Consider the following 21,817-nt stretch of genomic DNA (forward strand, 5'->3'; position numbering starts at 1 on the left):
AAATAACATCAGTTTATTTTTTAAGTCTAAAAGTGAACATTAAAAACAACTGTTCACAACTCTAAGCTCCCCTTTCTCTTAACTGCTTATTATTTGCCTCCAACTCTACAACAATATGCTGTTCCAATAAAACATTTATTAAGTTTCATCAAATTAATTTCAAAACCATACAACTGCTGTCGTCTTCAGTATCTGTCTTCTGCTGGCTGAAGATCTCCTTGGGGCATCTTTTGCTTTACTGCGAACATAGAGTCAAAGAGTCATAGAGATGAACAGCATGGAAATGGACCCTTCGGTCCAACTCATCCATGCCGACATCCCAAACAAATCTAGTCCCACCTGCTAGCACCCAGCCCATATCCCTCCAAACCATTCCTATTCATATACCCATCCAGATGCCTTTCAAATGTTGTAATTGTACCAGCCTCCATCACTTCCTCTGGCAGCTCATTCCATACACGTACCACCCTCTGTATGAAAAGGTTGCCCCTTAGGTCTCTTTTATATCTTTCCTCTCTCACCCTAAACCTATGCCCTCTAGTTCTGGACTCCCCCACCCCAGGAAAAAAGATTTTGTCAATTTATCCTCTCCATGCCCCTCATGATTTTATAAACCTCTTTAAAGGTCACCCCTCAGCCTCCGATTCTTCAGGGAAAACAACCCCAGCATATTCAATCTCTTCCTATTGCTCAAATCCTCCAATGCTGGCACATCCTTGTAAATCTTTTCTGAACCCTTTCAAGTTTCAGAACATCCTTCTGATAGAAAGGAGACCAGAATTGCACGCAATATTCCAAAAATGTCCTAATCAATATCTGTACAGCTGCAACATGACCTCCCAACTCCTGTACTCAATACTCTGACCAATAAAGGAAAGCATGTCAAACTCCTTCTTCACTATCCTATCTACCTGCGACTCCATTTTCAAGGAGCTATGAACCTGCACTCCAAGGTCTCTTTGTTCAGCCACACTCCCTAGCTACCTTACCATTAATTGTATAAGTCCTCCTAAGATTTGCTTTCCCAAAGTGCAACACCTTGCATTTATCTAAATTAAACTCCATCTGCCACTTCTCAGCCCATTGGCCCATCTGATCAAGATCCCGTTGTAATCTGAGGTAACCTTCTTCACTGTCCACTACGCCTCCAATTTTGGTGTCATCTACAAACTTAATAACTATACCTCTTAGGCTCATATCCAAATCAATTATGTAAATGACGAAAAGTAGTGAAACCAACCCTGATCCTTGTGGCATTCCACTGGTCATAGGCCTCCAGTTTGAGAAACAATCCTCCACCACCTTCTGTCTTCTACCTTTGAGCCAGTTCTGTATCCAAATGGCTAGTTCTCCCCTTATTCCGTGTGATCTAACCTTGCTGACCAGTCTCCTGTGTCGAACACCTTACTGAAATCCATATAGATCCACCACTCTGTCCTCATCAATCCTCTTTGTTACTTCTTCAAAAAACTCAATCAAGTTTGTGAGACATGATTTCCCACTCACAAAGCCATGTTGACTATCCTTAATCAGTCCTTGCCTTTCCAAATACATATACATCCTGTCCTTCAGGATTCTCTCCAACAACTTGCCCACCACCGACGTCAGGCTCACTGGTCTACAGTTCCCTGGCTTGTCCTTACCACCCTTCTTAAACAGAGGCACCACGTTAGCCAACCTCCAGTCTTCTGGCACCTCGCCTGTGACTATCGATGATACAAATATCTCAGCAAGGAGCCCAGCAGTCACTTCCCTAGCTTCCCACAGAGTTCTAGGGTACACCTGATCAGGTCCTGGGGAATTATCTACTTGTATGCATTTAAGACATCCAGCACTTCCTCTTCTGTAATATGGACATTTTTCAAGATGTCACCATCTATTTCCCTATATTCTATTATCTTCCACATCCTTTTCCACAGTAAACGCTAATGCAAAATACTCATTTAGTATCTCTCTCATCTACTGTGGCTCCACACAAAGACTGCCTTGATGATCTTTAAGGGGCCCTATTCTCTGCCTAGTTTACCTTTTGTTTTTAATGTATTTGTAAAAACCCTTTTGATTCTCCTTAACTCTGTTTGCCAAAGCTATCTCATGTCCCCTTTTTGCCCTCCTGATTTCACTCTTAAGTATACTCCTACTGCCTTTATACTCTTCTAAGGATTCACTCGATCTATCCTGTCTATACCTGACACAGGCTTCTTTCTTTTTCTTAACCAAACCCTCAATTTCTTCAGTCATTCAGCATTCCCTATAACTACCAAAAGAGAAAATGCTGGAAAATCTCAGCAGGTCTGGCAGCATCTGTAAGGAGAGAAAAGAGCTGACGTTTTGAGTCTAACTTAACACCTCTCCCATCACACACGGCACCTTCCCATGCAATCGCAGGAGATACAATACCTGCCCCTTTATCTCTTCCATACTCACCATCCAAAGCCCCAAACACTCATTTCAGATTAAGCAGCGTTTCACTTGTACCTCTTTCAATTTGGTCTATTGCATTCGTTGCTCCCAGTGTGGTCTCCTCTATATCGGAAAGACAAGACGCCGACTGGGTGATCGCTTTGCTGAGCACATTTGGTCTGTACGCAATCAGGTCCCGGACCTTCCCGTGGCTTGCCACTTCAACACACAATCCTGCTCCCATGCCCACATGTCTGTCCTTGGCCTGCTGCAATGTTCCAGTGAAGCTCAACGCAAACTGGAGGAACAGCATCTCATCTTCCGACTAGGCACGTTACAGCCTGCCGGTCTCAACATTGAATTCAACAACTTCAGACAATTATCTCATCTCGACCCCTCTGTTTTCATTCTGCTTCGTAATTTTATTTCATTTACCTTTTTTTTATTTTTTTTCACTGTTCTGTACCTCTTATTTCTTGATTGTCTCTCTTTCTCTCGCTCCCCCCCCACATCATCTTTTTCCTCTTCTCTTCCCCCTTTGCTACCCTTCTCCCCTGTTTTCCATTTTGCCTCTGCTTCACCCGTCCCCCCATCCTCCACATATTTTGTCACATAGCACTGGCTTCAGCCTTGGTCATGCACAGCTCCTAATCTCCCTATAATCTCTCTATGCACTGTCATTATCACCTCTTTATTGCTACCTTTGCTTCTGGAGCCATGACTCACCTTCTCTCAGCCTAGTATAAATACCGCCCTACTTGAAACGTCACCTCTTTTCTCTCCTTACAGATGCTGCCAGACCTGCTGAGATTTTCCAGCATTTTCTCTTTGGTTTCAGATTCCAGCATCTGCAGTAATTTGCTTTTTTTCCCCTATAGCTACCAGTCTTTCCTTTCACCCTAACAGGAATATACTGTCTCTGGGCTCTCGTTATCTAATTTCTGAATGCTTCCCATTTTCCGTCCGCCCCTTTATGTGTGAACATCTGCCCCAATCAGCTTTTGAAAGTTCTTGCCTAATACCATCAAAATTATTCTTCCACCAATTTAGAATTTCAACTTTTAGATTTGGTCCATTCTTTTCCATCACTATTTTAGATCTAATAGAGTTATGGTCATTGGCTCCAAAGTGCTTCCCCATTGACATTTCAGTCTCTTGCCCTGCCTTATTTCCCAAGAGTAGGTCAAGTTTTGCACCTTCTCTTGAATCAGAAAATTTTCCTGTACACACTTCACAAATTCCTCTCCATCCATACCCGTAAAACTATGGCAGTTCCAGTCTATGTTTGGAAAGTTAAAATCCCCTACCATAACCACCCTATTATTCTTATAGATAACTGAGATCTCCTCACAAATTTGTTTCTCAATTTCCCACTGACCATTCGGGGGGTCTATAATACAATCCTAATAAGGTGATCATCCCTTTCTTATTTCTCAGTTCAGCCCAAATATCTTCCCTGGATGTATGTCCAGGAATATCCTCCCTCAGCACTGCTATAATGCTATCCCTTATCAAAAACGCCACTCCCCCTCTTCTCTTGTCTCCCTTTCTGTCCTTCCTGTAGCTTTTGTATCCTGTAACACTAAGCTGCCAGTCCTATCCATCCCTGAGCGTAGTTTCTGTAATTGCTATGATATCCCAGTCCCATGTTCCTAACCATGCCCTGAGTTCATCTGCCTTCCCTGTTCGGCCTCTTGCATTGAAATAAATGCAGTTTAATTTGTCAGTCCTACCTTGTTCTCTGCTTTGTCCCTGCCTACCCTGACTGTTTGACTCACTTTTTTTACCAACTGTACCAGTCTCAGATTGATCTCTTTCCTCACTATTTCCCTTGGTTCCATCCCCCTACCTTACTAGTTTTAAATTCTCCTGAGCAGTTCTAGCAAATCTCCCTGCCAGTATATTAGTTCCCTTCCAATTCAGTTGCAATCCGTCCTTCTTGTACAGGTCACTTCTACCCCAGAAGGGCTTCCAATGATCCAAAAATGTGAATCCTTCTCCCATACGCCAGCTCCTCAGCCATGCATTCATCTCTATCCTCCTTTCCCACCTCACAAGCTCGCAGCACCAGGAGTAATCCAGATATTACTACTCTCAAGGATCTCCTTTTTAAATTCCTGCCTAACTCTCTATATTTTCCCTTTAGCATCTCAACCTTTTCCCTTCCTATGTCATTGGTTCCAATGTGTACAATGACCTTTTGCTGGTCCCTCTCCCCTTTGTGAACATTCTGCACCTGCTCTGAGACATCCTTGATCCTGGCACCAGAGAGAAAAGACACCATTCTGATTTTTCGCTGCTAGCCACAGAAATGTCTGTCCATACCACGGACTGGAGAGTCCCCTAACACAATTGATCTCTTGGAACCTGACATACCTTTTCATATGAAAAGGTACCTTTGTTAGAAAGTGTTTCCTAATTTCTTGGGTCTCTCTCGATGGCAGTTGCTCTGTCTCCAATTTCCAAAATTTCTGCATTTTTTATATCCCCAATATCAGATCGTTTCATTAGTTCAATGATGGCAAAACAACAAGTTCAAACTGGTTAAATTTGAATTGTTGTCAGAAGAGCAACCAAAATTCAAGTATCCATTTCACAGCCAAATGTTACATTTTTTCAATTTTCCAGTACACTATGGGACTGCCATCTAGTCATATCACAGGTGCTTATAAGCTCTCAGTTCAGAACAGCATTCACTCTCTCTTAAGGGTATAGTACATGCCTTCAACTTCATATTATATGTTCTCATGCTGGTTTAAAATCCACTTTGAAAGTGCAAGATTTTAAAGAAGTTTATATTACCCCAAAAACAGCTGGCCAAATTGTGGTTGAAGCTCCCAAGGTCCCTGCTGTTTGTGCTGAAGTTGTCTCTGGAATGTCAGGCCCTCTTATTCGTGTGACCCCTTCAAGTCTACTTATCTGGATCATCCCTCAGTGCAGTGGCATGGTAACTGACATGCAGATTCCTCCTATGTAGTTACAGAAATCTGAAACAGCAATGTCATTAGCATAATTCAGTTACACCATGTGAGTTTTCTGTCCCAGGAAAAGGTGTTACTAAAGACAATGTATTGGATATTGTAATTTCCCTATTGATTGAGCCGACCCGAGGAGTCAGGCCGTCTCAACCGAACCTCTGATCTATTGGTCATCCAAGACCTTGCAGCATTGTCTCATCAATTCTCTCCACGCTTCAGGCTCACTGCCTTTATTCCTGATGAAGGGCTTTTGCCCGAAACGTCGATTTCGAAGCTACTTGGATGCTGCCTGAACTGCTGTGCTCTTCCAGCACCACTAATCCAGAATCTGGTTTCCAGCATCTGCAGTCATTGTTTTTACCTCAATTCAATACAGTCAATCAAGATAAATGGCTTGCATGTCTGTCTGGCCCGATCCAATTTGGCAGGGAATTCTGCAAGTTTGTGGCTTACTACCTTTGTTCCCATCCCAGCATGAAGTTCAATTGACCAATGTTACTTTTTGTGTCTTAGAAGAGCTGTTGTTTTGTTTAGAAAGGATATTCCACTATTTACATATGTAATGCACAAACATCAATTGAGGATTGGTTGACAGGTAGAAAGCAGAAAATAGGCCATTTTCCCAACTGTCTTTTGCTGCTTCTCTGACCTTTCTTCATCCATAAGGTTAGAAATGGGGTGTTTGCTGGTGATTGCACAATGTTCGCCATCATTTGTGACTCAAAAAGAGAAATTGCTGGAAAATCTCAGGTCTGGCAGTATGCGTGGAGAGAAATCAGAGTTAACATTTTGCGTCCAGTGATCCTTCCTTTGTCCAGATCACAAAGGATAAGGTGATCTTACTGAAAATTATAGAATTGGGACACAGCCTAAGAGTGAAGGGACGAGCCTTTGCAACTGAGATGAGGATTTTCTTCAGCCATGGTGATTCTATGGAACTCATGGCGGCAGAGGGCTGTGGAGGCCAAGTCATCGAATGAATTTGGACAGAGATGGATAGGTTCTTGATTAGTAAGGGTATCAAGGATCTCCTATGTCTTATGGAGCTCCAGTGAAAACAAGCTCAGAATGTCAAACCTCCTCCGAACTGCCTGCAAAAGATTTGCATCCTTCCTTAATTATGGGAACCAAAACTGCATGGGTTACTTTAGAGAAACATAAACAGAAATTGCTGCCAAAACCCTACAGGTCTGATAGCATCTGTGGACAGAAAAGAATTCATGTTTCGAGTCCTGTAATCTTTTTTCATAACTAAAGAACCGGAGAAGGGCACAGACCTCAAAACGTTAACTCTGTTTTCCTGCCACAGTTGCTGCCAAATTTGCTAATTTTCTCCAGGAATTTCTGTCCTTTTTTTTGTTCCCCAATTTCCAGCATCTGTAGTTCTGTGTTTTATTTCAGGTTACTTGAGATGTGGTCCCATCAATACCCTGTAGAACTCAGACATGCCATATTTAGTGTTATGATTTGAATAATCTAGTTTTGATTATTGGTCTCTATCAGAAAATAGTTTAAGCTTCTGGAAGAACATACTGTTTAAGCCCATTATTGTAACATTTTTGTGTCCTATGCTAAATATTTGTTTTAACTTTCATAAATGAGACAAACAATGGTAAGTTGCCATTTTTATTCTAGAAATCAGTATTGAGCTGAAACTGCTCCAAATGCTTCTCATTTTGGACTATTACAATTGCCAACAGAACAACATTTGTACAATAAATTTGATCTAGATTTTAACGCTGAAATGGAAGTTCAATATTATTAACTGACTGTGCTATTCTGTAGCAGATGTGCTTTGAAACACTGTTAAGACATGTAAGGCACTAAGAGCAAACTTTCTTTTTTCATCTAAACATCATTGATGGACATGCCGCAAAATGATTCTAAGTAGATACCTTTGGCATCCAGATAATCTTACTATTGCAAAGCACTCAGCAATTTTCTCTGAATATACATATCTCTGAATTTCTTCTCTAATTCCTGTGTAATCATATGGCTGTATTTTTCTTTGCTAATTTAAACAGAGAAGTGGATGTGGATTCTTGTCTACTTTTCCATTAAAACCAGGAAATGTTGAAAACCCTAATTATTTGTTCAATGTTTTTGATGCATTCTTTCCTTCATGCTCCAGCTGTCAACTTTGTATTGATATACGTCATATGTATGGGAGAAGTTCACCTATTTCTGATTTTATGTTTTATCGTGCTACATAGTTTTCAGCTATGATTGTTAATAAGAATATTCTCATTTTCCCTTTTATTGCAGGGTTCACCCACCGAAATACTTGGCATGTCTGACTCTGATCTATCTGTGCTAATACCAGGAGAAACAGAAAGTGATGATGGACCAAAAACCATTGCATCCTTCCAGGTTAAATCAAGTGACATGTGCTTTTTCTTAAGGGCGAGTTACTGCTTCAGTAGAAAAGATGTATCACTAATCATTTATTAGCTCTACAATTATTCTAAAAAAATATTATTAGTGGATTGTTCCACAGTGCCATTGCAAAGTCAGAGGAATGCTATTCTATTTATTTTCAAACAGTGTATAGTTATGTGTGCCAAAAGAATTCCCTAAATTCTAATGTTTACCAATATGTTGTCATAAAGGACTCTTCTTCTCAACCTCTCCCCTCACCTGAGGCATGGTGAACCTCAGGTTAAATCATCGCCAGCCGTCTCTGTCTTATGAGAGAGCAGCCATATGTTCTGGTAAGACTGTGGCAAATATGGAATTATATTGTTGAACTACTCTGGTCCATTTGTAAGTTTATCCATGAGTCATCAAGTTTTTTAATAAAAGTGGAGGGGTGTGGGGATGAGGTAGTGACAGTGACATAACATAACTACATTTGGTCCTGTACTCACTGATGCCCATGCACACTTTCCAGAAATGGTTTAGTGGATCAGAATGGAATTAAAGCATTGTATTCTGCTCTTTCCTCCTTTGACTAGCTCCTCTCTGTCTTGGTGTTGACAACCTTTGGAGTATGTTAGTTGGTGCTAATTGCCTCATTTAAGATTTTCTGTTTAGTATCGATGAAATGTCAGTAGCCAGTCCAACTATGGAGTCAGCACAGCCTTCTGTCCTATACGTTGCTTTGCAATTGAGCTTTAGGGAAAATGCCTTTCATGAGTGGTACTGCAACTACCAGATCAGTTGAGACCATCGAACTCTTGTATTATGGTCTTGATGAGCTACTGAAGTAACCTATAACAAATTATGATGGTTACCTTTGTTTTTCGCTCATAACCAGTAGTATTTAGACTGAAATTTCAAAAAGTAATCTTGCTTTGAATATTTGAAAAGCTTTTTGCTCCTATTCTTTAAGTCCTGAATGAATTTATGGAATTCATTTGGGAGTGGGTATTGGAAGTGTGTTAGTACAATTCTGCTGAAGGTTTTGGGGATGCTAGGCAAGTTGACAAAGAAGTGACAAATGAAATACAATGCGGGCAAGTGTGAGCTTATGCACTTGGTAGGAAGGATAGAGGCTTAGACTATTTTCTAAACAGGAAAAGTCTTTGGAAATCTGAGACGCAAAGGGACTTAGGAATCCTAGTTCAGTATTCTCTAACATATAGTTTCAATTGGTGGCTAGGAGGGCAAATGCAATGTTGCGAATTATACCAAGAGGGCAGAAAACAAGTACAGAAATATACTGCTGAGGCTGTACAAGATTCTGGTTAGACTGCAGTTTTTTAAAAATTAGAATTTCTACAGTGTGGAAACAGGCCCTTTGGCCCAACAAGTCCACACTAACCTTCCAAAAAGCAACCCACCCAGACCCATTCCCCTACTACTCAACTCTACCCCTAACTAATGCACCTAACCTACACATCCCTGAACACAATGGGCAATTTAGCATGGCAAATTCACCTAACCTACACATCTTTGGATTGTGGGAGGAAACTGGAGCACCCAGAGGAAACCCACATAGACACGGAGAGAATATGCAAACTCCAAACAGACAGTCGTCCAAGGTGGGAATCAAACCCAAGTTCCTGGTACTGTGTGGCAGCAATGCTAACCACTGAGCCACCATGCTGCTCCTGGCCATGTACCTGAGGAAAGATGTGCTGGCCCAGAGGAGGTTTACAAGAATGATCCTGGCATGAAAGGCTTGCCATATGAAGAGCAATTGAAAACTCCCAATTTATACTTGGTGGAGTTTAGAAAGATGAGAAGGGATCTTATTGAAACTTACAGGATACTGAGAGGCCTGGATAGAGTGTAGGTGGAGAAGATTTTTCTACTAATATGAGAGAAATGGATCCAGGGACACAGCCCTGGAATGAAGAGTCGATCCTTTAGAACTGAGATGAGGAAGAATTTTTTGATTCAGAGGGTTGTGAATCTGTGGAACTCATTGCTTCAGAAGGCTATTACAGAAACATGGCAAAGGGAGGGACAAGACTGGTAGCTTAATGTGCCAGGGTGCTTTAGGTGGGACAGAGGTGGTGGAAAGAGGGGAGGGGGAATTGCATTTTGATTAAGGTGAGTATCATAGCAGTAGTCAGGTATGAAATAACTGAAGGATCATCCAGTGAATCTTTGTGGGTGGAGCTAAGAAATAAGAAGGGGATGGTGATGTTTTTGGGATTATACTATAGTCCCCCAAATAGTCAACGGGAATTACATGAACAAGTATCCTGGGAGACTGGGGAGGCTTGCAGGAGCAATAAGGTTGTCATAGTAGGGGATTTTAATTTTTGTAACATAGACTGGGACTGCCAGAGCGTTAAGGACTTAGATGGGGTGGAATTTGTTAAGTGCATTCAGGAAAGTTTCCTCAAGCAGTACATAGAGGGTCCTACTTGGGAAAGGGCAAAACTCAACCTATTCTTGGGAATTAGGACAGAACAGATGATGGAGATGACAGTGGGGGAGCACTTTGGGGCCAGTGACTACAGTTCTGTTATTTTTAAAATAGTTATGGAGAGGGACAAAACTGGTCCACAGGTTCAAGTTCTAAACTGGGGCAAGGGGAATTTTGATGGAATGAGACAGGAGCTTCTCGGGGTTGATTGGACTGGTTTGTTTACAGGCAAAGGGACCTCTGGAAAATGAGAAGCCTTTAAAAGTGAGATAGCTAGAGTTCAAGGTCTGTATGTTCCTGTGAGGGTGAAGGGCAAAATTGGCAGGAATAGGGTTCCCTGGATGACATGAGATATTGAGGCTTTGACCAGAAAAAAGGAGGAGGTATGGCTCAGGTATAAGCAGCTGGGATCAAGGGAATCCCTGGAGGTATACAGGAGTTTACTGAAGAAGGAAATCAGGAGGGTGAAAAGGGGGCATGTGATAGCTTTGGCTGAGAAGATTAGGGTGAATCCATAGAGGTTCTTGAAGTTTTTAAAGGAAAAAGAATAATTAGAGTGAGACTAGAGCCCCTCAAGGACCAAAGTGGACATGTATGTGAAGAAATGTGTAAGGTTCTCAATGAATATTTCTCCTTGGTGTTTCCTATGGAAAAAGACATGAAGATTTGGGGACTTGGGGAAGTTAGTGGTGATATCTTGGGGACAGTCCATTTTACAGTAGAGAAAGTGTTGGATGTATTAGAATGTATAAAGGTGGATAAATCTCCTCGTCCTGACCTGATATATCCAAGAACACTGCTAGAGGCAAAAGAAGAAATTATGGGGACCTTCTGTGATATATTTGCATCATTGTTAGTCACGGGTGAGGTCCCAGAAGACTGAAGGGTAGGGAATGTTGTGCCATTATTCAAGAAGGGCTGCAAAGAAAAGCCTGGGAATCATAGACTAGTAACCTAACATCTGTGGGAGATAGGTTACTTGAGAAGATTCTGAGGGATATGATATCCATGCATTTGGAAAGACAGGGTTTTATTTGGAGTAATCAGTATGGCTTTGTGAGTGGGAGATCTTACCTCACAAATTTGTTAGAGTGCTTTGGTGAAATGACCAAGAAGGTTGATGAGAGCAGGGCAGCAGATACAGTCTATATGGATTTCAGTAAGGCCTTTGATAAGGTTTCACACAATAGGCTGGGAGGTTAAATCGCATGGAATCCAGGACAAGTTGGCAAATTAGATACACAATTGGCTTGATGGTAAGAAGCAGATGGTAATAGTGGAAGGATGCTTGTCAGGCTGGAGGCCTGTGATTAGTGGAGTGCCTTGGTGCTGAGCCCATTACTGTTTGTTATGTATATCAATGATTTGGATGAGAATGTACAAGGCACGATTAGTAAATTTGCCAATGACACTAAAATAGGCGGTATTGTGGACGGCTAGGAAGGTTATCAGAAATTGCAGCAGGGCATTCAGCTGAGGAAGTTGGCCGAGAAATGGCAAATGGAGTTTAATATAGAAAAGTGTGAGATCTTGCATTTTGGAAAATGAAATTAAGGTAGGAGTTTCAAGGTGAATGTTAGGGCTTTAAGGAATGTAGTAGAACAAAGAATCTTGGAGTTCAGGTTCACAGTTCTCTGAAAGTGGAGTTACAGGTAGACGGGGCAGTGACGAAGGCTTTTGGCACACTGGCCTTCATCAGTCAGGGCATTGAGTATAGAAGTTAGGAAGTTATGTTGCAGTTATACAGGACTTAGGCGAGGCCACACTTGGAATATTGTGTTCAGTTTTGGTCACCTTGTAATAGGAAGGATGTTTTTAAACTGGAAAGAGTGTAGAAGAACTTTACAAGAATGCTGCCTGGACCGAACGATCTGAGTTACAGGGAGAGGATGGACAAGCTAGGACTTTTTTCTTTCAAGCATAGGAGACTGAGCAGGGTGAGGACCTTATAGAGGTGTATAAGATCATGAGAGGCATGGATAGGGTGAATACATGCAGTCTTTTTTCCAGGTTTGGGGAATCGAGGCTTAGAGGGCATCAGTTTAAGGTTAGAGGGGAAAGAGTAAAAGGGAACCAGAGGGGCAACCTTTTTACACAGAGGGTGGGATGCATGTGGAATGAGCTTCCAGCAGACATGGTTGAGGTGAGTACATTAACAACATTTAAAAGGTAAATGGACAAATACATGGCTGGAATGGTTAGAAGGATATGGGCCAAGTGCAGGGGAATGGGGTTAGCATGTACAGACATTTTGGTCAGCACGGTCCTGTTTGGACCAAAGGGCCTGTCTCCGTGCTAAAGGACTCTATGACATCCACTGGCTGTCCCCTATTTAACTTGATGGTTACCTCCTCAAAGAACTTTAACAGATTTCTCAAGTATGACCTCCCTTAACAAAGCATTGCTGATTCAGTCCTATGTTACCATGCACTTTGAAGTACTCCCCAGTTCATCCTTAATGATGGAATCTAAAATCTTACCAAAGAATAAGATCAGGCTAACTGGCCTATAGTTTCCTGTCTTCTGCACCAACCCCACCCTCCCACCACAAACAGGGATCTAACATTACCATTTTCCAGTCCCAAGTGACCCTCCCTGACTCCAGCAGTTCCTGAAGGCTCACCACCAATGCCTCTATAATCTCCTCAACTATCTCCTTCAAACTCTAGGATGTCGTCCACTCTAGGGGGTTGACACGGTGGCTCAGTGGTTAGCACTGTCGCCTCACAGCGCCAGGGACTCGGGTTCAATTCCAGCCTTGGGCAACTATCTGTGTGGAGTTTGCACATTCTCCCTGTGTCTGCGTGGGTTTCCTCTGGGTGCTCTGGTTTTCTCCCACAGTCCAAAGATGTACAGTTCAGGTGGATTGGCCATGCTAAATTACCCATAGTGTTCAGGGATGTGTAGCTTTGGTGCATTAATCAGGGATAAATGTAGAGTAATGGGGTTTGGGTTTGGGTGGGATACTCTTCAGAGGGTTGGTGTGGACTTGCTGGGCTGAAGAGCCTGTTTCCAAACTGTAGGGATTCTAAAATTTGGTCCAAGTGATTTATCCACCTTCAGGCTTTTTAGTTTCCCCAGTGATTTCTCCTTAATGATGACCACAAAACTCACCCTGGCTTCCTGACTATCTTGAAGTTCTGGGATGTTGCTGGTGTCTTCAACTGTGAAAATTGATGTAAAGTACCTATTCAGTTCCTCTGCCATTTCTTTGTTCCACATTACTACTTTTCCAGCCTTATTTTCCAGTAGTCCAATGTCTAACCCTCCCTATAAAGCCTTAAGTAATGCATGTTAGCTTTTAGTCAAGCTGTCTTGATTTTGGCTCCTGCTGAAGCATTCATCTAAACAACAACATGGTCAGCATTGGCTGAATGTGGCAATGTTAATTAATACATGCAAGGTTTGTAGCTCAGGTTGAGGTTTAGGGTGTAGGTTTGCTCGCTGAGCTGTAGGTTTGAAATCCAGACGTTTCATTATCTGGCTAGGTAACATCATCAGTGGCGACCTCCAAGTGAAGCGAAGCTGTTGTCTCCTGCTTTCTATTTATATCTTTCTCCTGGATGGGGTTCCTGGGGTTTGTGGTGATGTCATTTCCTGTTCGTTTTCTGAGGGGCTGATAGATGGCATCTAGATCTATGTGTTTGTTTATGGCGTTGTGGTTGGAGTGCCAGGCCTCTAGGAATTCACTGGCATGTTTTTGCTTAGCCTGTCCCAGGATAGATGTGTTGTCCCAGTCGAAATGGTGTTTTTTATCATCTGTGTGTAGGGCTACGAGGGAGAGAGGGTCGTGTCTTTTTGTGACTAGCTGGTGTTCTTGTAATCTGGTGGCTAACTTTCTTCCTGTTTGTCCTACGTAGTGTTTTGTGGCAGTCCTTGCATGGAATTTTGTAGATGACATTGGTTTTGTCCATGGGTTGTACTGGGTCTTTTAAGTTTGTTAGTTTTTGTTTGAGAGTGTTGGTGGGTTTGTGTGCTACTAGGATTCCGAGGGGTCTTAGTAGTCTGGCTGTCATTTCTGAAACTTCTTTTAGAAGAGACCATCACACACACAACAACCACCATCAATCACATTACCAACGAAACCATCATGAAGCTAGTGGACCTGTGCCTCACCACCCACTTCACTTTCAACAACATAATCTACAAACAAACTAACGGCACATCCATGGGATCTCCGCTATCAGGATTCATACCAGAAGCGGTAATGCAAAGACTAGAACAAACAGCCTACCAACCATCAAACCAAAAATCTGGGTCCGCTACGTAGATGACACTTTGTCATCACAAAATGAAACAAAATAGAAGAGACATTTAACATTATCAACAACACCCTCACAGGCATAAAGTTCACCAAGGAGGAAGAAACCGATGACAAACTCGCATTCTTGGACGTCACAGTCGAAAGAAAGGTCAACGGAGAACTACAAACCTGCGTATACAGAAAACCGACAAACACTGACCAAATACTTAACTACACCAGCAACCATCCCAACACACACAAACAAAGCTGTATCAGAACACTATTCCAACGAGTCACCACAAACTACAGCACAGACGAACTTCGGAAAACAGAGGAGAATCACCTATACAATGTATTCAAGAAGAACGGATACTCAAAACATACAGTGCGCAGATTCCTCAAGAACAAACCACGACAAGCAGACCAAACACAGCCAGAAACCCTAACCACCTTACCATATATCAAAGAAGTTTCAGAAATGACAGCCAGACTACTAAGACCCCTCGGAATCCTAGTAGCACACAAACCCACCAACACTCTCAAACAAAAACTAACAAACTTAAAAGACCCAGTACAACCCATGGACAAAACCAACGTCATCTACAAAATTCCATGCAAGGACTGCCACAAACACTACGTAGGACAAACAGGAAGAAAGTTAGCCACCAGGGTACACAAACACCAGCTAGCCACAAAAGACACGACCCTCTCTCCCTCGTAGCCTGAAGAATTAGATTAGATTAGATTACTTACAGTGTCGAAACAGGCCCTTCGGCCCAACAAGTCCACACCGCCCCGCCGAAGCGGAACCCACCCATACCCCTACATCTACCCCTTACCTAACACTACGGGCAATTTAGCATGGCCAATTCACCTGACCTGCACATCTTTGGACTGTGGGAGGAAACCAGAGGAAACCCACGCAGACACGGGGAGAACGTGCAAACTCCACACAGTCAGTTGCCTGAGGCGGGAATTGAACCCAGGTCTCTGGCGCTGTGAGGCAGCAGTGCTAACCACTGTGCCACCATGCCGCCCTACACACGGATGAAAAAAAACACCATTTCGACTGAGACAACACATCTATCCTGGGACAGGCTAAGCAAAGACATGCCAGAGAATTCCTAGAGGCCTGGCACTCCAACCACAACGCCATAAACAAACACATAGATCTAGATGTCATCTATCAACCCCTCAGAAAACGAACAGGAAATGACATCACCACGAACCCCAGGAACATCCAGGAGAAAGATATAAATAGAAAGCAGGAGACAACAGCTTCGCTTCACTTGGAGGTCGCCACTGATGATGTTACCTAGCCAGATAATGAAACGTCTGGATATCAAACCTACCGCTCAACGAGCAAACCTACACCCTTAATTAATACATAGCACAACAGAAACAAGACATGGATGCTAATTTCACATCACAATCCTTGCTTTTGGAGTTTTCAAATTTGCCAGAGAGTATTAATTAAGTTCTGAGGAAATAAGTTCTGAGGAAGGATCACCCCACTTGAAATGTTAACACTGATTTCTTTCTACAGATGCTGCCCAACCTGCTGGTTTTTTCCAGCACTCTCTATTTTTGTTTAAGGTTAAATAAGAGTTCACTGACCATGCAAAGCAGGCTAAATAATTAATCTGTAATGAATTTGCAAAGGGTTATAGGTCAGATGGATGATTGACCTGAAGGTAATAGATGGAAGATAATGTAGGGAAGTATGAAATTTTGATAGGACAAATGGAAAGCAGGTTTTTTTTTAAAAAAGTGAGGCACAAGAGTATGTGGGAATCCTTGTACATAATTCAAGGGAAGCTTATTGTGTCAATACAATCAATGGTACATTGGCCTTTATTGCTAAGGGTTTGGAATATGAAAGTAAGAAAGTCTTGCTGTAATTATGTAAGGCTTTGGTGAGACTGCAGATGGAGTACTATATACTGTTTTGCTTTCCTACAGAAAAACAAATGTGCTTACCTTACTGAGGGGGGTGGCTGTGAAGGTACAGCAGTAGTTTATGAGACTGGTAGGTTGAATGGAGAGCTGTATTGTATATGAGAACGAGCAGAGCGATCTTATATTATTGAGAGTTTAGAAGGATCAGATATGGTCTTGCAGAAATAAATGTACCAAGCAAAGATTGGATGCTGAAGTAGGTAGTAGATGGAGAGAATGCTGTTCAATTGGAGGATTGTAAAGTTTTGGAATTCTCAACGGCAGTAGCTGTGGATGCTCATTGAGCAGATTCAAGGCTAAAATGTTTTGTTCAAAGGAAATTAAGGAACTGTATGGCATAAGGCAGATAAAAGGAATCGGTGTAAAAGTTGAGCCATGATCATACTTAATGACAGAGCAGGTTCAAAGGGAATATGGCCCACTCCTGTTTATATTTCTTGTGTTCTTAAGTCAGACTGAAAGTGAAATAGTATTATAGATGGCAAAATCAACATATATTTGAGAAACTGGAGATTTGTTCTGATACCTCGCCCAGATATTGTAAAGGATACAATAGTTATGGTTGTAAGGTGCCCAGTTGCTGTGCATTCTTCTTCCCATCTGCTATACAATGTAATTATGTTTGAAAAAAAGTTGCATGAAACTTGCAGTGCAGGAAAAATTCCTTTTCATATACTGCTGCCAGCTTGAATTAATACACAGTGAAAAATGTTCCTAATTATTATTTGTCCTGTCTGGACTGTTTTTATATTGTAACAACTAATGAGACTATTTTACTCCTACTCCTCCTCCTCCTCCTCTCTTCATATCTTACAGAAATTGAGCAACATTGACAAATCTGAGACTGAAGTAAGTTTGTCTTAAATTGTATGTTTAATTATAATGTTTATAATGATATCTAGTAGAGGATGTGAAAAGGCTTGCCAGGATTGATGTAATGTCTACTTTACACAGTGTATAATATCTTGGTGATTGCCTAGCTGATATGCTACCAAGATGCGTGTTCCACTGCATGAGTCAAGGTTAGAGTGGTGCTGGAAGAGCACAGCAGGTCAGGCAATATCTGGGGAGCAGGAAAAATCGACGTTTTGGACAAAAGCCCTTCATCAAGAATGGTTTCCTGACCTGCTGGGCTTTTCCAGCAACACTCTAATCTTGATTTTAATCGTCAGCATCTGCAGTACCTACTTCTGCCTAGTTCCACTGCATGAGGTGAGCGAGCAGTAGGATGTCTTGTTTGGCACTATAAAATACCTCGAGGAGAAAGTGAGGACTGCAGATGCTGGAGATCAGAGCTGAAAATGTGTTGCTGGAAAAGCGCAGCAGGTCAGGCAGCATCCAAGGAACAGGAGAATCGACGTTTCGGGCATCAGTTATTCTTAAGGAATGAGGAAAGTGTGTCCAGCAGGCTAAGATAAAAGGTAGGGAGGAGGGACTTGGGGGAGGGGCGTTGGGAATGCGATAGGTGGAGGGAGGTCAAGGTGAGAGTGATAGGCCAGAGTGGGGGTGGGGGTGGAGAGGTCAGGAAGAAGATTGCAGGTTAGGAAGACGGTGCTGAGTTCGAGGGATTTGACTGAGACAAGGTGGGGGGAGGAGAAATGAGGAAACTAGAGAAATCTAAGTTCATCCCTTGTGGTTGGAGGGTTCCCAGGCGGAAGATAAGGCGCTCTTCCTCTAACCGTAGTGTTGCCATGGTCTGGCGATGGAGGAGTCCAAGGACCTGCATGTCCTTGGTGGAGTGGGAGGGGGAGTTGAAGTGTTGAGCCACGGGGTGGTTGGGTTGGTTGGTCCGGGTGTCCCAGAGGTGTTCTCTGAAACGTTCCGCAAGTAGGCGGTCTGTCTCCCCAATATAGAGGAGGCCACATCGGGTGCAGCTGATGCAATAGATGATGTGTGTGGAGGTGTAGGTGAATTTGTGGCGGATATGGAAGTATCCCTTGGGGCCTTGGAGGGAGGTAAGGGGGGAGGTGTGGGTGCAAGTTTTGCATTTCTTGCGGTTGCAGGGGAAGGTGCCGGGAGTGGAGGTTGGGTTGGTGGGGGGTGTGGACCTGACAAGGGAGTCACGGAGGGAGTGGTCTTTTCGGAACGCTGATAGGGGAGGGGAGGGAAATATGTCCCTGGTGGTGGGGTCCGTTTGGAAGTGGTGGAAATGACGGCGGATGATACGTTGGACATGGAGGTTGGCGGGGTAGTAGGTGAGGACCAGTGGGGTTCTGTCCTGGTGGCGGTTGGAGGGGCGGGGCTCAAGGGCGGAGGAGCAGGAAGTGGAAGAGATGCGGTGGAGGGCATCGTCGACTACGTCTGGGGGGAAATTGTGGTCCTTGAAGAAGGAGGCCATCTGGGTGGTACGGTTTTGGAACTGGTACTCCTGGGAGCAGATGCGGCGGAGACGAAGGAATTGGGAATATGGGATGGCGTTTTTACAGGGGGCAGGGTGGGAGGAGGTGTCTGCTACATCGATGACTGTATCGGCGCTGCCTCGTGCTCCCACGAGGAGGTTGAACAGTTCATCCACTTTACCAACACTTTCCACCCCGACCTCAAATTCACCTGGACCGTCTCAGACTCCTCCCTCCCCTTCCTAGACCTTTCCATTTCCATCTCGGGTGACCGAATCGACACGGACATTTATTATAAACCAACCGACTCCCACAGCTACCTAGACTACACCTCCTCCCACCCTGCTTGACTGAGTTTTCTGTCAGCAGGGAATATGAAAAGCCTGGCTGAAACTTGTATGAAGAAATAAAATATTAGCATTTTTAAAAAGTATCTTAAAAGCCCAGATTTTTATATTTAAATGATGTAATTATATACTGACCTAAAATAGCCATTTACAGTAATGAGGCCATTTTGCCCACTAAGTTCATGCCAAATTGCCATGGAGCAGTCAGGCCTCTGAATACTCATCCCAGTACGTTTATCTCCCTCAAAGTGGCCATCCACTTTCATTTTCAAATCATTAATTGTTTCCATTTCTATCACTTTTGTCATTACTACTTGCTGCATATAAAAATGCACATTTTCACATTCTACCTGTGCAAAGTTTAATAATTATACTATACTATCTTGGAGAAAGTGAGGACTGCAGATGCTGGAGATCAGAGCTGAAAAATGTGTTGCTGGAAAAGCGCAGCAGGTCAGGCAGCATCAAAGGAGCAGGAGAATCTATGTTTCAGGCATAAGCCTTTCTACTATACTATCTTGTTGGGTTTTTTTCACTCTTGGTATCAGGGAATTTTACATGCACAACTGCATTGAATGCTAACCTACTGATGTCGTTTCAATGATTTATACAAATGCATTTGTCCAGGATCTTGATAGCGATAGATGGAAAACCAAGAAGAAACAATTATTTCCAATCACTTGAAGCCTAATAACTACACGCTTCTGAGTGGCCTAAAGGACTTGTATTTCACTACAGATCATAAAATGTGTTTTATTTACTTGATTCTGTGTCACAAAAATATCTAACACCTTTTGTTTTGAGCCACTCTCAGCCCTCGATAGCATTTTTTCCACTGTATCTCATGCATAGCCATGGCACATGGTACAGATTCTGTAACTCAAATGGGCCTGTCCTGTTTCCCTTAGGTCTGTTGTAGACCTCGTAGGGTGCATTTCAACCCACCAATGTAAGTCTCCATTCACCTCTTCACAAGAAGGGAATGTACATGTTATATGGTGGGCTCATGCTGAAGGTAAACCATATAACATGTCTATTTCCTTTGCAATGGAACCATTCCCTCTGTAATATACTGATTGTCTCTTCTACATTCACATTATCTCATTGTCCTTTCTCTGGCTGTTCCCCATGTAAGTCTTCATTCACCTCTTCACTCATTCCATGTGCATTTTTTGCATGAGAAAGCAACTTCAAACAAGTGTACTGCATCCATTGCTCATAATGATCTTCTCTGAACTGGGAAGACCAAATGCAGATCTGGTGACCAATTTGTCAAACATTAGCATCTATCAACAAATGTACCCGAGTTCCTCATTCTTTAAAAGTCTCCATCTCACTCCATTCTGTTCTCTGGTCTTATAAACATTTCCAGTGGAGTCAATGCAAGCTGAAGGAACAGAATCAGATCATTTTATTAAGCATTTCTCCCCCACTGTATTGACTTGAATTATTTCAAATCTAAACTTCTTTTACACAATGGAGTACAGGGAACGCAGTGTAGCTCAATCAACACTTTGGACTAGAGAGAAAGGATGGTGATCATGAATTTGGTTACTAATCTGGTGAAGCAGGCTGCACATCTGTTTTTGTCTCTTGCACATGACTGGATTCTATTCCATATTGCCAGCTTTACCCGATTCCATTTCGTTTCTCTTCACTATCATGTCTATGCTTAAATTTCTTTGTGGATAGGGTCAACCTCTTCCTTGTCCTGAGCCTTGGTATTATGATAGCTCTACCCTCTGTAGAGCTTTACAGCATGGAAAGATGCCTTGGGCTCATTCTGTCCATGTCAATCAACAAGACCCTAACTACTCTAATCCCACTTTCCAGCATGTGTCTTGTTGCCTTTTATGCTATGACATTACATACCATCCTTTCAGGCAGTAAATTCAAACTAACCCCCACCTTTGGGTGAAAAAACGTTTTCCTCAAATCTTGTTTAAACCTCTTGCCCCTTACCTTAAACCTGTTAGCTCCCTTTCTAAGGGGTAAAAACAATGACTGCAGATGCTGGAAACCAGATTCTGGATTAGAGTGGTGGTGGAATGAACTGCTGTGCTTTTCCAGCACCACTCTAATCCAGCTCCCTTTCTAAGTGTCAATTACTTTATTAAGTACTAAGTCTCTCCTACCCTACCTTTTCCCTGCCCCTCATAATTTTGGAAAACTCAATCAGATCGGTGCCACCTCTAAGGGAAACAACCCCAGCCTTTCTACTGTCTCTTCATAGCTAATGTGCTGCATCCCAGACAATATTCTGGTGAACCTCCTCTGCACCCTCTCCAGTGCAATCACATTCTCCCTACTGTGCAGTAACCAAAACACTGTGGAGTTTTCCTGAGTACATTCCTGTCTCTCTTGTTCTGACTGGTGGTCAACCATTCCTTTTCTGACTGCATTTCATTCAGCTGCAGGGTGATATTGTCTAAATACATGTAATTGATGTGTAACCCAGCATTGTGGATGTATTGCTGTGCCTCCAAGTGGCACTCGTTCGCTAAATCCCAGTGCTGTTGCTGGCCAAGCCAGTTGCACCTCCTGCAATTGTGATTATCCAGATTGTCAGGAGTGTCTAAAATTTCCGACATTCTGCAACACACAGGACTGAGGATCTTGCCATACCTCTGTTAATTTAGTTCCATTCTAAATTTAAGCCAAGTAGAAAATTGTATGTTTCTTTTTTTTAACTAATAGCTAGAACTCCTACCTTTCCTTAGTGCAGCTTT

The 21,817-nt window shown here is 42.7% G+C and overlaps 1 protein-coding gene across 5 annotated transcripts in view; it reads left to right on the forward strand.

The window, feature by feature from the left end:
* The window catches only part of axdnd1 (axonemal dynein light chain domain containing 1), a 176,176-nt gene that overhangs the window by 135,564 nt on the left and 18,795 nt on the right, over positions 1 to 21,817 (forward strand). For 4 of the 5 annotated variants that reach the window (XR_011961097.1, XM_072573680.1, XM_072573681.1 and 1 more), the window contains exons 23-24: positions 7,647 to 7,751; positions 17,219 to 17,251. Coding sequence is in view for 3 of the 5 variants with exons in the window: in XM_072573680.1 (XP_072429781.1) it covers positions 7,647 to 7,751; positions 17,219 to 17,251 (138 nt within the window). In the remaining 2 variants the exon portion in view is untranslated. Of the gene's footprint in view, positions 1 to 7,646; positions 7,752 to 7,990; positions 8,093 to 17,218; positions 17,252 to 21,817 lie in introns of those variants that run through there. The other variant, XR_011961098.1, reaches the window with a different exon arrangement.

Source organism: Chiloscyllium punctatum, chromosome 7 (genome assembly GCF_047496795.1).
Source record: "Chiloscyllium punctatum isolate Juve2018m chromosome 7, sChiPun1.3, whole genome shotgun sequence".
NCBI lineage: Eukaryota > Metazoa > Chordata > Chondrichthyes > Orectolobiformes > Hemiscylliidae > Chiloscyllium > Chiloscyllium punctatum.